Raw genomic sequence first — 13,660 nt, 5'->3', positions numbered from 1 at the left:
TTTTTGTTTGTTTTTGTTTTGTTGTTTTGAGACAAGGTCTGTGTAGCCCTGCCTGTCCTGGAACTTGCTCTGTAGATCAGGCTGGCCTCAAATTCACAGAGATCGGCCTGCCTCTGCCTCCCAAGAGCTGGGATTAAAAACGTGCACCACCAATACTGCTCATTGAAAACTATTATTTTTTTTAAAGATCTATCTTTTGATCTTTTACATTTTAAATTTATGTGTATGAGTATTTTGCCCGCGTGTTTATACGTGCGCCAATGGATGCTTGTTGCCCGAATTGGCCAGAAAGGGGGTCATCCCTTGGAACTGTCTTTCCAGATGGGTGTGGGCCAACAAATGTGTGCTGAGAGCAAAACCTGGGTCCTCTGCAAGAGCAAATGTTCTTAAACATTGAGCCACTTTGCTAGCCCCCTAAAATTAAAAACAAATAAAAAAACAATATGCCTCTGACTGTCAATGACCTGTCAGCTCCCTCCCCAAAATCTGATTCACCCGAAATTGTGCTAAAACATGGGAGGCTCACAACCATTTATAACTACAGTCTGACAGCCTCCTCTGTGAGCACTGCACATACGTGGTGCATGTCAGAAAGGCAGGCAACACACACACAATTTTTTAAAGGCGGGGAACAATGATCTAAGAACCAGCATTCATCTCCGTTTTCTCTTTTCAAACTTCTGATTCTTTGTGAATTTCACATCATGCACCTCATTCCAACTCATTTCCCCATCCCTTCATGTCCACCTTCCGTCCTTGAAACCTCCCTCCCAAAAGAAAATAAAAATAAAATAACATCGAGACATAAAGAACATCTCATGTGGGAGCTGTAGTGTATCCCAATATACCCTTCTGTCCACACATCTTTATTTGCAAATATCTGTTGCAGCGAATCATTGTTCTAGTTCAAGGCTGCTTGCTTCTGCTACACTATCAATACTCACAGGGATGTTGGATATCCTGCTGCCATATGTCCTGGGCAGCCAACATCTTTGGATCTGCAGGACAGGCCCCTTCACACACTCAGCAGTTCATAGATGTTGGGGTGGGCCTGGGTGGTAGCTGAGTTGGTCCGCCTGCCAGCTCTCTGTACCCACACTACCAGGGTGAGATCTCCAAGGAGCTCACTCAATGCCTCAGCCAGCAAGGAGCAGAGCCAGCTCTCCCACTCTTGTGCTCACCTAACGCTTCGCTGTCAGGGCCAGCTCTATCGTGTTGCCCAAGTGAGGTGCAGGCTTGCTCTCTGGAATGCTGCAGCTGGTAGGCTGGGGCCCGCTCTCCCACTCTCATAACTGAGAACAGGGGTCAGGTCTCTCCTTGCCCATGCTGCTGCCCATGCCCTCAATTTCTGACTGTGGATGCAACGTCACCACCTGCCTCAGATTCATGTTGCCTCGATAGACTGAACCCTTGAATAATGAGCCAAATAAACCCGTGTTTACTTTATCCTAGTAATTTTTAATTCATAAATATTGGCTTCATATCACCTCTATTTCTGTAATCCGTACAATTTTATTTTATTTTTTTCGAGACAGGGTTTCTCTGTGTAGTCCAGGCTGGCCTCAAACTCAGAGCCTCTGCCTCCCTGGGTGCTGGGATTACAGGTATGTACCACCATGCAGGCTACAACTTGAATTTTTATTTGACACAAGGTCTTACTCTTATAGTCCACAATGACCTGAATTCCCTATTTAGATCAGGTTGTCCTCAAACTTAGGGAGAACTATAAAAACAACGTTTATTCACCTGTTTGAGTTGTTCTCTGGGAGGCTTACTGCCTCTGTCTGCTAACCTAGGCCTAATCCTGGAAGCTTCTAGCCTCCATACAATCTAATCTAGGCCTAGAATGTTTTCAGCCTCTGAGACTTACTGCTGAATAAGCTCACCATTTCTTATTCTTACTGAGCTCTGGGCTGGCTGATTCAACTCAGCTGTTCTGGCTCAAAATCCTCTCCCAACTAAGTTAATTCAACCTGACTTCTCTCTCAACCCCTGAATTGTTCTGCTTGGCCTCAAACCAACTCCAGCAATCTTTTCTAATCTTCTGTCTCCTCATTTTCTGGCATTTGGCCTTCACCTGTGTCTAACTTGTTTTCCCATTTAAACTCTTGTAAAACTCTCCCAGTAAAATTGCCTCCCCCCTCCCCTATTAACTTCCCTTTCCTCTCTGTTGGGCATATTCTGTTCTGTCAAATCTTTCTCTGACTTGTCACCTTTTCTCCACTCAATTAAACATCACTTTCAAACATGGGTGCTTTCTTCCTCAAACTTAACTTCACCTCTATTGTTTGGGGTTAAAGGCATGTACCACTATACCACACCTGGACCTGGCAGTTCTTCACCCAAAACTGCTCTGTATCACACCACTGCTGCCCAGCTCGGAAAACGTGTTTAGTGTGTCTCCAACATGATCTTCACCTTGCACCCATCCACACAGGCTCTGCAGAGAGCTAACACAATCCCCCCACATGAACAGTGAAGTGTGGCTTACTCACCTCAGTGTCTGCATCCTCATCTGCTGCAGCTCAAGAAAACTTAGAGCTTTACATTGCTAGTTTTGAACATAAGACTTACAAAGTTGTTTCCAATCAAAAAATGTTTGCAAAATCATTTCAAAGCTGGGAACGGTGGTCACAGCACTTGGGTGGCAGAGACAGGTGAATCTCTTGAGTTTGAGGCCAGCCTGGTCTACAAAGCAAGTCCATGACAGCCAAGGCTACACAGAGAAACCCTGTCTTGAAAAACAGAGAGAGCCAGAGAGTCATTTCAATACAAGTGCCCAGCTTGTATTTTCCATTGTTAATTGCTTAAGCAGCAGTGAGCTAAATGCTAACAAATTCTGGTTATTCTGGTCACTACTATGATCCATTACTGGCCTCCTGTTTTGTAAATCCTAAAAAGTCATGTTGTCCTCTATCTTTATACGGTTGTATCAGATGCTTCTCATTGCTGATTGGCCAATATCTAGGGCAGAAAGTGGAAGGCGGAACTTCTGGGTAGAAGGAGGAGGGTCTTTTTCACCAGGAGGCAAGAGTTGAGACAGATGTGACCACAGGCCTGGAAGGTATAGCCAGCCAACATGGTGTGTGAGGCTAGGTGGCCGAGGGAACTTAGATGAACTAGGCGGAGCTAGTTGCCCAAGCTAAAGCTTAAGCTTTAAAATACTAAAAGGTCTTTATGGCTGGTCAGTCACCAGGATCTTACGACAGTATACACACCTGGAAGCTCAATAAATTGTTTTGACTGGTTTTAGCTATTCAAAACCAGGTAAGATTACTTAACTTCAGATATGCAGGTTTATGTTACTAAGTGAAACTGTAAGATGTACATTGTATGATGGCCAGCATGTTTTACATTTATTGGGCTTAAGATGCCCCTAAAACAATCTGTAAGTCCCACTTGGGACAGACAATACAATGTGAACGAAGGTCACCTCTACATTCGTCCCCTTTTAGTCCAAAAAAATGGCCTTTTCACCAACATCAATGGAATGCTGGGGCTATCCTTGTAATTGCCTGGGGTTGTTTGTGCAGCTTCCATTAACAAAGCTTGATCATTCCAAGTAACCCAGGCACCTGGAAGACATGTTTGCTAAAGTGATGGCAGGGTGAGTGCCTGCACACGAACAGACTAACTTTATGGTGTCTTTTTCCAGACAGGGTTTCTCTGTGTAGCCTTGGTTGTCCTGTACTCACTCTGTAGATCTGGCCGGCCCCAAGCTCACAGCAATCAGATTGCCTCTGCCTCCCAAGTGCTGGGATCAAAGGCATGTGCCACTATCGCCCAGTATTCAATTTTTGAGACATTTATTCTGGTTGGATGTCAGAACACAGCTATAGACCCCAATCTGGCCAGTGTGCCCTGAATCCGGATCTGCTTTTAGGCTTTCCCAGATATAATCTACAGTACATGCCAGACAATCGTGTTTAAATAGTCCTGAGAAAGTTCTGGGAAAGGGCTGCTATTAATATTTTGTATGAGCTTATTGACCTTTGTTTACAAAGTTTTCTGAACTCAGCCTTTTTGGATCATTGATTTCTTTGTTACATTCACGCAAAGTTGACACACCACCAGAGCTTCCTTTTTAAAGGGGAAAGAAGCAAGTGATCAGGACTGTAGTCATCTTAGTTATATTTACTGCTAGTTAACACAGAGATCAGAATGCTAAATACTCAAGAGTATGCAGAAAGGAATTCATACCTGGATCTTGATCACAGTGCCTGTATTAGACCAACAGTGTTCCTCCCTGTCCCTGCTCTCTTCATGGCTGTAGGTGGCCAATCATTAGAATAGGCCTTTTCTGCCTTTCTTTTTCCTTTAGACTGTCTTGCTATGCTGTACTAGGATTCTCCATCTAAACCAGGGTGACCGGGGACTCACTGTTTTCAGAATGCTGGGATTAAAGACGTGAAACCAACCCAGCAGAATAAGCTCCTAAGAGCCAAACATGTCTTGACACTATTTTTAAAAACTGCTAACTACATGTGATGGCTCCCACCTGCAGTCATAGCACTAGGAGACAAAGGAAAAGAGGAAGCCATTCCAGGTAACCTACCAACACTATTTCAGAACCACCCTCACCCAAAACAAAATAAAACACCCAACCTCCCCAGAGAGAAAATAGTCTAGTTACAGACTAGCATCGTCATAGTATGTAATTTGGCTGCTCAAAAATGCCTACATCTGAGGGTCAGCATTTAAAAATGGCCACTCGGCCGGGTGAAAGCTGTGGGGCTCCCAGATGGATGTCGCGTCGTTACTGCACACACCAGAAGGACCAGTCTCTGACATACACAGAACTGGACAAACCATGGTGGGCGTGGTCCAGTGAAGCATTTGCCAAGTATCTGTCCAGGTCTATTACAGCTACTGAGCAAATGGGTTGGCATGAATAGTTATGTCCTTAATGTGCACATCATTAAGAGGCCTGTATGTCTTCTCATTTACTGGTAACTTCTCCAATTCATCTAAGGTCTCCAGACCATCTATAACCCTGAAAGAGAAACAATGTAACATGTAAAGATTTCTCAGCTTGAAATATACAGTATCTACAGCAATTACAGTCTTCAGAGGAGAGGGCTCCATTTCACTGGTACCTTCTCTTCCCATCATGTGGCCTGCTTAGGCTGTGCCTTCTGGACACAAGTGGCAAAGTGGAGCATAAGGGTCCCGCCCATGGAAGTCACCAAAAGAGTGAAGTGCCCCACACTTCCTCAGGTCTTCCTTATGACAACTGGGTGACCTCAAAGACATGTATACCTGTTGCTATGGCTTGGAACTCGAGCTAGAGGCTTGGTAACCAGTGTGGGATTACTGGGAAGTCTGAAAGGCTTTAAGAGATAGGGTCTCTGCATCTGTACACACACATATGTATACACACACACACACACACACACAGAGAGAGAGAGAGAGAGAGAGAGAGAGAGAGAGAGAGAGAGAGGAGGTCTTTGGGTCATAGGGATATGCTCTTAAAGGGGATTGTGGGACCTTCTCTCCCCCACCCCCTTTTCTTTTTCCTCTCTTTAGCCCTGGCTGCCCTGGAAATTGGTCTGTAGACCAGGCTGGCCTCAAATTCACAGACATCTGCCTGCCTCTGCCTCCCAAGTGCTGGGATTAAAGGTGTGCGCCACACAAACCTTTTCCCCCTCTTTTGTTTCTTGGCCATGAAGTGAACAGTTTTGGTCTACCACATGCTTCCATTATGTGCTGAACAGGACAAAGAACTGCAGCAAATGATCATGGGCTGAAACTTCTAAAACTGTGGGTCAAAAAAACAAAACAAAATAAATGGTGGGAATCTGAGCCAATGCTTTGCTAAAAAAAAATGCTTTTTAAAAAAATATTATGCCTCAATGCAATGCAAAGCAAGCATCAGGGCTTATATATGTACTTAGATTTTTATTTTATGTCTATAAGTATTTTGCCAGCATGTATGCCTGCAAACCGCATGCATGCAGTGTCCCTGGAAGCCAAAAGAGGGTGTTAGTTTCTCAGGAACTGGAGTTATAGAGGTTGCAATTGGTCCTCTGAAAGAGTAGCCAGTACTTACTTTTAACTTATGAGCCATCTTAACAGCTCTATGAAGCATATACTTTAAAAAAAAAAAAACACAACAGATTTACATTTCCACTAAGATATGAAAGAACATAGAAACATCCAGGCTTAGTGGCAGACGCTTTAAACCCAGTACTTGGGAGGAGGCAAAGGCAGGCAGCCATCTGTGAGTTCAAGGTCACCCTCCTCTATATAGTGAGACCACGCCTTAAGAACAAAAACAGGAAAAATAAGAAAAGCACAGAGGGAAGAATGCTAGAAAGGTTAACTACAATAATCATACCTTTTAAATTTACTCCTACATTAAGACAATCAAGTTCTAGCGTGGTGGTAAGACACACCTTGAGAGGCAGAGTGAGTTCTAGGACAACCAGGGCCATACATAGAAACCCTTTGGTTTTCTTTTTTTTTTGGGGGGGGGTAATGGACTACAATTAAGTTCTATAGTTATCTTCCAGTCTGCACAAAAAAAAACAAAAACAAAAAACAGAGAACTTGGGAAATTCTGAGCTCCAATGGAAAAAAGGCAAGTAGACTTGAAGGGTCAGGAACCTGGAACATGAGGTCCTTAGGAACCACAGAACACTTAACATGTCTTCTTTCCAGAAAAATGTGGTACAAATAAAACCTCAAGTAGTTTATGGGGCTGGAGACAGGTTGACTGGTTAAAAGCACTTACTGCTCTTGCAGAGACAGGATCTGGGTTAGGTTCCTAGCACCCACATGACAGCTCACAGCTCCAGTTCCAAGGGACCCAAAACCCTCTTCTGACTTCTGCAGGCACTAGACATGCACATGGTAGACATAAATTCAAGCAGCACACAAATAAAATCGAAAAAGAAGTCTGAAAACCAAGTAATCTACGAACCCAAGGCTGACCTTTACTTTTAGATTGCCAGCATGCAGACACAAAGATAGCCAAATGCTCTCAGTCTAGTGTTCCAGTTGCTGCATTAATATATACTAAGTCAGACAGGTATTTGGAACACAAGTAAATAGCGGGAACCTCTAGTTCCTAACCTAGGGTCTAAACTACTAGATAAAACTCTAGCCAATCACGATGACTTACAGCTATTATGACTTACACCCACTGTCTTAGAATACGAATGGCAAAAAAACCCAAAAAAACCCAAAAAAACAACCAACCAACCAACCAGGGATGGCTGAAACAGGAGGATCATGAGTTTGAGGGATGTCTGAGCTACATAGTTTTTTTTAAAAAAAAATCTTGTTTGAAAAACCTAAATATTCAGCCAGGGCTAACCAGAGAAACCCTTTCCCCCAAACCAACCACCCAAACCCGAGGCTGGTGGCAGTGGCCCATGCCTTTAATCCCTGCAGGGAGGCAGAGGAAGACGGATACCTGTGAATTCAGGGTCTAACAGTGAGTCCAGGCAGCCAGGGCTACATACAGAGAAACCCTGTCTGGAAAAACAAAACCAAACCAAAAAAGTCCTAAATATTATAACCAAATAAATAAATAAATTCTGGTGCTCTCCAATCATTTTTTTTTTTTTTTGTTTCTGTTTTTTTTTTTTTTTTTTAATTACTGAGCATGGTACGTACATATTGAATGAATTTTCCCCCCGCAGAGTTGAGAACTGAACCCAGGGCCTTGTGCTTCCTAAGCAAGCACTCTACCACTGAGCTAAATCCCCCAAAACCCTGAATGAATGAATTTTACCTCCTTTTGAATTACAAAAGCAACTTTAAGGTTGAATGTTTACACTGCATAATTCAGTAAAAACTGCCAAACAGCTCTCTAGGATTAATTTTTACTTGGGCACACTTCACTGAAGGCACAATCTATCCAGCTGAAAAAGATTACCTACACCCCCTTATAGCTGAGGTGCAATCACATCAAGTTCTAGGTCTTATGGGAAAGTTTCTTTATTTTTAACTCTTTAAAAGAATTATGTTTATTAGCCAGATGTGGTGTCACACATCTTTAATCCCAGCAAAGGCTGGGGGGATCTCTGAGTTTGAGGCCAGCCTGGTCTACAGAGTGAGTTCCAGAACAGCCAGGGCTACACAGAGAAACCCTGTGTCAAAAAACAAACAAATGATGTTTATTTACTGTGTGCAGTTGTGATGTGTGAGGACATGCACATAGAAGCCAAAGGACTACTGTGGAATGGGTTCCCTCCTTCCCCCTTTATGTGGCTTTGGGGATCAAGCTATCAAGTTTTCACACATGGCAAATGCTTTTTTTTAAGCTTGTTGAGCCACCTTGAGAGCTCAATGGAAAGTTGTTTTAAAATGTTTTAGGCCAGCAGAACCTGTTTGTTCTCTCTTTGCATGACACATGTTCTGACTGAATCTGTGTGGCCTGGATGACCATGTGGTGGGCTTGAAAATGAAAACCAGTGGTGGCTAAAAACCAAGAGGTGCTTGGAACTCTGGAGACAAATAAGAGTCACCATGCTTGTCCATCCTCTAAGTCACTATTTCCAGACATGTTGCCTGCTGTTAAATGTTCTTAATGAAAACATATCTATCACTGTTAATTTGCATAACATGCCTAAGCACTTTTTTGGTTCCTTTTAAGCAAAATAAAGAAAATTAGGCTTGCTGGGTGATGGAGGCACATACCTTTAATACCAGCACTAAAGGCCAGAGGCAGGCAGATCTCAGAGGTCAAAGTCAGCTGGTCTATAGAGCAAGTTCCAGGACAGCTAAGGCTATACAGAGAAACCCTGTCTAAGAAACTAAACGAGAGAAGAAAGAAAGAAGGCCAGATAGTGTATATCTTCCTCGGGGTCAGAGAGTTGATGACTGGTGTAAAGTGCAGCTACTTGTTTGTCCAACTGGTCTTTAGCTCTGCTGTGAGCACAGCCATGGTACACTTATGTGCCAAAGAAAGAGGCGACCAGAACACTCACTTTCCAAATACTGTGTACTTCATGTCCAGATGTGGCTGCTTGCCATAGGTGATGAAGAACTGAGATCCATTGGTATTTGGGCCATTATTAGCCATAGATACAACACCTCTAACGTTGTGCTGAAAAAGACAAACCAAGCCATTAATTTAACTGTGTTAACTGCAAATTCCAAAGGCAGACTTCTGCCTTCCCAACATTTAGGAGACCACGAAATTGTTTAGCTAGCTTCTTTTTATTGGCATGAATCCAAATGTGTGGGTTTTGTGTTATCTTTATCCTGTAAAGGCTTCTACATAACTTGTTCTATAATTATACTCCAATCAATTTCATTATTACTTTGGAGAAGAGTTACAAACACTTTTATTTCTAACAGAAATATGCCTTACATTTGTATTAAGGAAGTGTGCTGGAATGAAAAAACAATCAGGCAACAAAACCCAAATTCTCAAATCTCTTCTTGAATACTGGACTCTAGGCTAGTTTCTTGACCTGTAAAACAATGGAGCTTGGACTAGTTGAGGGGTCTGCTCAAGATGAAGATGCTCACAAGGGTCAAGCAGATCGCAAACTGAAACTGGGCAGAGATGGAGTCTGGCAAAATCAAAAGTGTATCCCCTTGCCCAAGGATTTCTTTATGCTCATAAAGAATGCATCCGTGCTGGACATGGTGGTGCATGCCTGTGATCCAGCACGCAGGGAAGCAGAGGCAGGTGGATCTCTGTGAGTCTGAGGCCAGCTTGGTCTGCAAAGTGAGTCCAGGACAGCCAAGGCTACACAGAGAAACACTGCTTCAAAAACAAACAAAATTCAAGGAATGTATCTGTGAGACTTTCTCCATGGCAGATGAATCAATTTATTACCCCAGCACTGGATGATCTGAGGAAGGTCTCCAGTAGTTCTAATATTTCAATACTACTAGTTTATAAGGCATGGCATATAAGAATTGAAAGTATCTCACTGAAACAAAAGGTAAGTATGAGCTGGGCCACAGAGGTGGCTAGTTAACGACAGCATGCACATAACTAATCGCTGACCTCTCTGGCATCAGCTGTCGGTCAGGTGACACTAGCTGGAAAGGCGAGGGGCGAAGCTGCATCTACATAATAGTTATTATCTGTGTGAAGGATGACTGACTCAGGAGTGGTGACACATGCCTAGTCTTAGCATGTGGGAGCTGAAATAGCACGAGAACCTTGAATACTCATCCTCAACTCTGGACAGGATCTCACGTAGCCCAGGCTTGCCTCAAATTCATGATGTAGCTGAGACAGACCTTAGATTTCTGACCCTCTGCCTCTCTAGTGCTGACATTACAGGTGTGTACCACCATGCTTTGTTTATGTAGCTCTGGGACTGAACCCAAGGCTTTCTGCCTGCCAGCCATTCACTCTATCAACTAAGCTATGTCCTAGGTCAGGAAAAAGATATAGCTTAGACTTGTCTCAAATTAATAATCCTCTTATCTCATCTTCTTCAGCATTTTTGTTTGTTTTGCTTTTGCCACAAGGTTTCTCTGTGTATCAAGCCCTGGCTGTCTTATAGACCAGGCTGGCCTTGAACTCATAGAAATCCATCTGTTTCCCTACCTCCTGAGTGCTAGGATTAAAGGTGTATGCCACCATACCTGCTGGTGCTAGTTTTGTTGCTGTTGTTTTAAAGATTTTTTTTTATTATGGATAGTGTTCTTCCTGCATGTACACCTGCTTGCCAGAAGAGGGCACCACATTTCATCTTAGAGGGTTGTGAGCCACCATGTTGTTGCTGGGAATTGAACTCAAGACCTTTGGAAGAGCAGACAGTGCTCTTAACCTCTGAGCTGTCTCTCCAGCCCACTAGGTTTTTTTAAAAAATAAAAAATATTTGCTTAGCCAGGCATTGTGGCCCATAGTGAGTTTGAGGCCAGCCAGGTCAACAGAGCAAGTTCCAGGATATCCAGGGCTACACAGGAAAACCATGTTTTTTTTGTTTTGGTCTTAGATTTATTTATCTATTATTTATACAGCATTCTGCCTGCTTGTGTGCCTGCATGCCAGAAAAGGGAACCAGTTCTCACTATAGATGGTTGTGAGCCACCATGTGGTTGCTGGGAATTGAACTCAGGACCTTTCCAAGAACAGCCAATGCTCTGAACCTCTGAGCCATCTCTCCAGCTTGAGAAACCATTTTGAAAAACTACTACTACTACTAACATAGTTTTAATTTTTAAGTTTCTTTTGTGTGTATGAGTGTTTTGCCTACATAAATGTGTACCAGGTGTGTGCAGAGGCCAAAAGAGAGAGTTGGGTCCTTTGGAACTGGAGTTACAGGTGTTTGTGGACCACCATGTGGGTGCTGGGAAGTGAACCTGGGTCCTCTGGAAGAGCAGCCAGTACCCTTAGCTACTGAGACATCTTGACAACCCCTAGTAACTAATTCTTTATAAGTACTTCTCCCTGGAAGCTAATACAAGTAATTAAGTAAAAATAATACAGGAATATCTAAACATATAATAGAAAATGATAAAAGCTGGAGACTGGACTGGGGAGACGGCTCGTGCTCAATGGACACACTTGCTGCTCTCCCAGCACTCATGCTGCACAGCTGGCAACCAGCAGTATCTCCAGCTCTGGTCTCTGCCAGCACCTGCACTCATGGGCACACACTCACATGCCAAAACACACACCTACACATAATTAAACACAGTAAAAATAGGGGCTGGAGAGAGGGCTGAGAGGTTAAGAATGCTGGCTAGCCTTTCAAAAGTCGTGAGTTCAAGTCCCACATGGTGGCTCATAACCATCTGTAGTAAGATCTGGTGCCCAATTCTGGGTGCACAGGCACACATGCAGGCAGAATGCAGGCTCGGATGTTGCAAGACTGTCATCTCAGCACTCTGGGAGGCAGAGGCAGGTGGATCTCTGTGAGTTCAAAGCCAGTCTGGTCTACAAAGTGAGTCCAGGATAGCCAAGGCTACACAAAGAAACTCTGTCTCAAAAAAAAAAAAAAACAAAACAAAAAACAAAACCCAAACCAAACTAAACCAAACCAACCCACCAACAACCAAACAACCAAACAAAAAAAAAAAAAAGGCCAGTGACAGGGCCAGGCATGGTGGTGGCGACTTTTAATCCCAGCACTTGGGAGGCAGAAGCAGGCAGACCACCATGAGTTTGAGGCCAGCCAAGGCTACACAGACCTTCAAAAAGCAACAAAACTACAGAAACAAAAGATGAAAGGCCAGTCATTTATGTCATTTAACTCATACTTCATGGTGAGACATTAAGCCCCTTTCTAACTAACTAGTTGAGGCTGGACCCAAGGACAAGCTCTCTTAATATACAACACTAGTGAAGCAAGACTCCAGAACCTATGCCAGGCTAGACCTGCCACACATTGACACTCAGACTGAGTGCAAACAGTACAAAAATGTATATTAATTTTAGAAAGATTTGTTTATTGAGATAGGGTCTTACTGTGTAGCCCTGGCTGGCCTGGAACTCACTATGTAGACCAGACTGACCTCAATCCACCTGCTGTTGCCTCCCAAATGGTGGGATTAAAGGGGTACACCACCACACTTGGCTCCTAGTGATATTAATGTGTTACTATCATGTATAGTTTCCAAGTGTAACCGGGAGCACAGGGCTATACCTTCAGGTATTCACTGTATTCATCCTCAAACTTCTTGCCCCAGATACTGCTACCTCCTCTTCCAGTACCTGTAGAACAAGACAAGCAAATCACAGATGCTAGATTAGACTTCAATGGGACTCCATGATGTGTACCATAATATACATTTACTTACCTGGTGGTGGGGATCCAGCCCAGGGCAGCGCACACGCTAGGCCAGCGCACTACCGCAGAGCTGGTCTCCAGCCCTAGCACAACTCTTTGTGTGTGTGTGTGTGTGTGTGAGACAGAGAGAGAGATCTTTGTTTGAACAAAGGACTTTATGCATGCCACACTAGTTCTGCTAGTGAGTGATAGATCTCCAGCATTCTCATTCTGTTTTTTCATTAAGAGTTGGAGGTATTAGGGTTCCCCTAAGTTATCCTGGTTGACCTTTGCTGCTGGATATTTGATCACACTGTGAACCCAGAGATTGTGTTGTTTACTGGAAAAACCTGTTTCTAGTTGTACTCTGGCTCAGCCTTAGCACACACCTTTAATCTAAGAGCTTTCGGCTTGAATACTGTAAACAGGATTAAATAAAGTCAACCCTAGGTCAAGAGGCAGAGCACGCAACCAGTTGACGGAGAGTGATGAACATGGGAAAAAGACAGAGTGAGAGAAAGTCAGGATGGGCAGAGAACAGGAAGTAGAAGGGAGGGACATTCAGTTTGGGGTTTTTTGTTTTGTTTGTTTGTTTTTTGAGATGGTATAGAGAAGGAACATGCTTCTTTTGGGATATCAGCAGAGGAGGAAGGTCAGCTGGATGTTTTCTTTGTCTCTCTGAGCTGGCAGGCTTTCACCCCAGCATCTGGCTCCCATGTCTTTATTGGTAAAATCAAACAATTGAGATTTTGTTAATAAAAACATTTGGTGCTCCAATGCATGGTATGACGACCACACAGACAGAGAAATCACACCAGCTGCAGACAAACTGAGAAGCTATCAGATTTGGTAAGTCACCGGGAAGTCCTGAAAGAGAGAATTAAGGATGGGAAATACCACAATACAAAGCATTAGGTCCCTGTGTAATGCTATATATATATATATATATATATATATATATATATATATAT

General features: G+C 43.3%; 1 protein-coding gene across 8 annotated transcripts in view; it reads right to left on the bottom strand.

The window, feature by feature from the left end:
- Window positions 1-4,114: 4,114 nt before the first annotated feature.
- Window positions 4,115-13,660, bottom strand: part of Ppil3 (peptidylprolyl isomerase like 3) — a 15,396-nt gene continuing 5,850 nt past the window's right edge. For 2 of the 8 annotated variants that reach the window (XR_008721191.1, XR_008721188.1), the window contains 6 exons: window positions 12,567-12,634; window positions 8,937-9,055; window positions 7,418-7,479; window positions 6,734-6,837; window positions 5,637-5,758; window positions 4,923-4,993 (listed from right to left, as the gene is read on the bottom strand). Coding sequence is in view for 3 of the 8 variants with exons in the window: in XM_055616571.1 (XP_055472546.1) it covers window positions 6,767-6,837; window positions 7,418-7,479; window positions 8,937-9,055; window positions 12,567-12,634 (320 nt within the window). In the remaining 5 variants the exon portion in view is untranslated. Of the gene's footprint in view, window positions 4,994-5,636; window positions 5,759-6,733; window positions 6,838-7,417; window positions 7,480-8,936; window positions 9,056-12,566; window positions 12,635-13,660 lie in introns of all 8 variants that reach the window. The other 6 variants (XM_055616574.1, XM_055616573.1, XM_055616571.1 and 3 more) reach the window with 5 other exon arrangements.

This window comes from Psammomys obesus, unplaced genomic scaffold, assembly GCF_907164565.1.
Source record: "Psammomys obesus unplaced genomic scaffold, mPsaObe1.curated_primary_1811, whole genome shotgun sequence".
NCBI lineage: Eukaryota > Metazoa > Chordata > Mammalia > Rodentia > Muridae > Psammomys > Psammomys obesus.
This window is presented reverse-complemented; position numbering and strand designations above follow the sequence as displayed.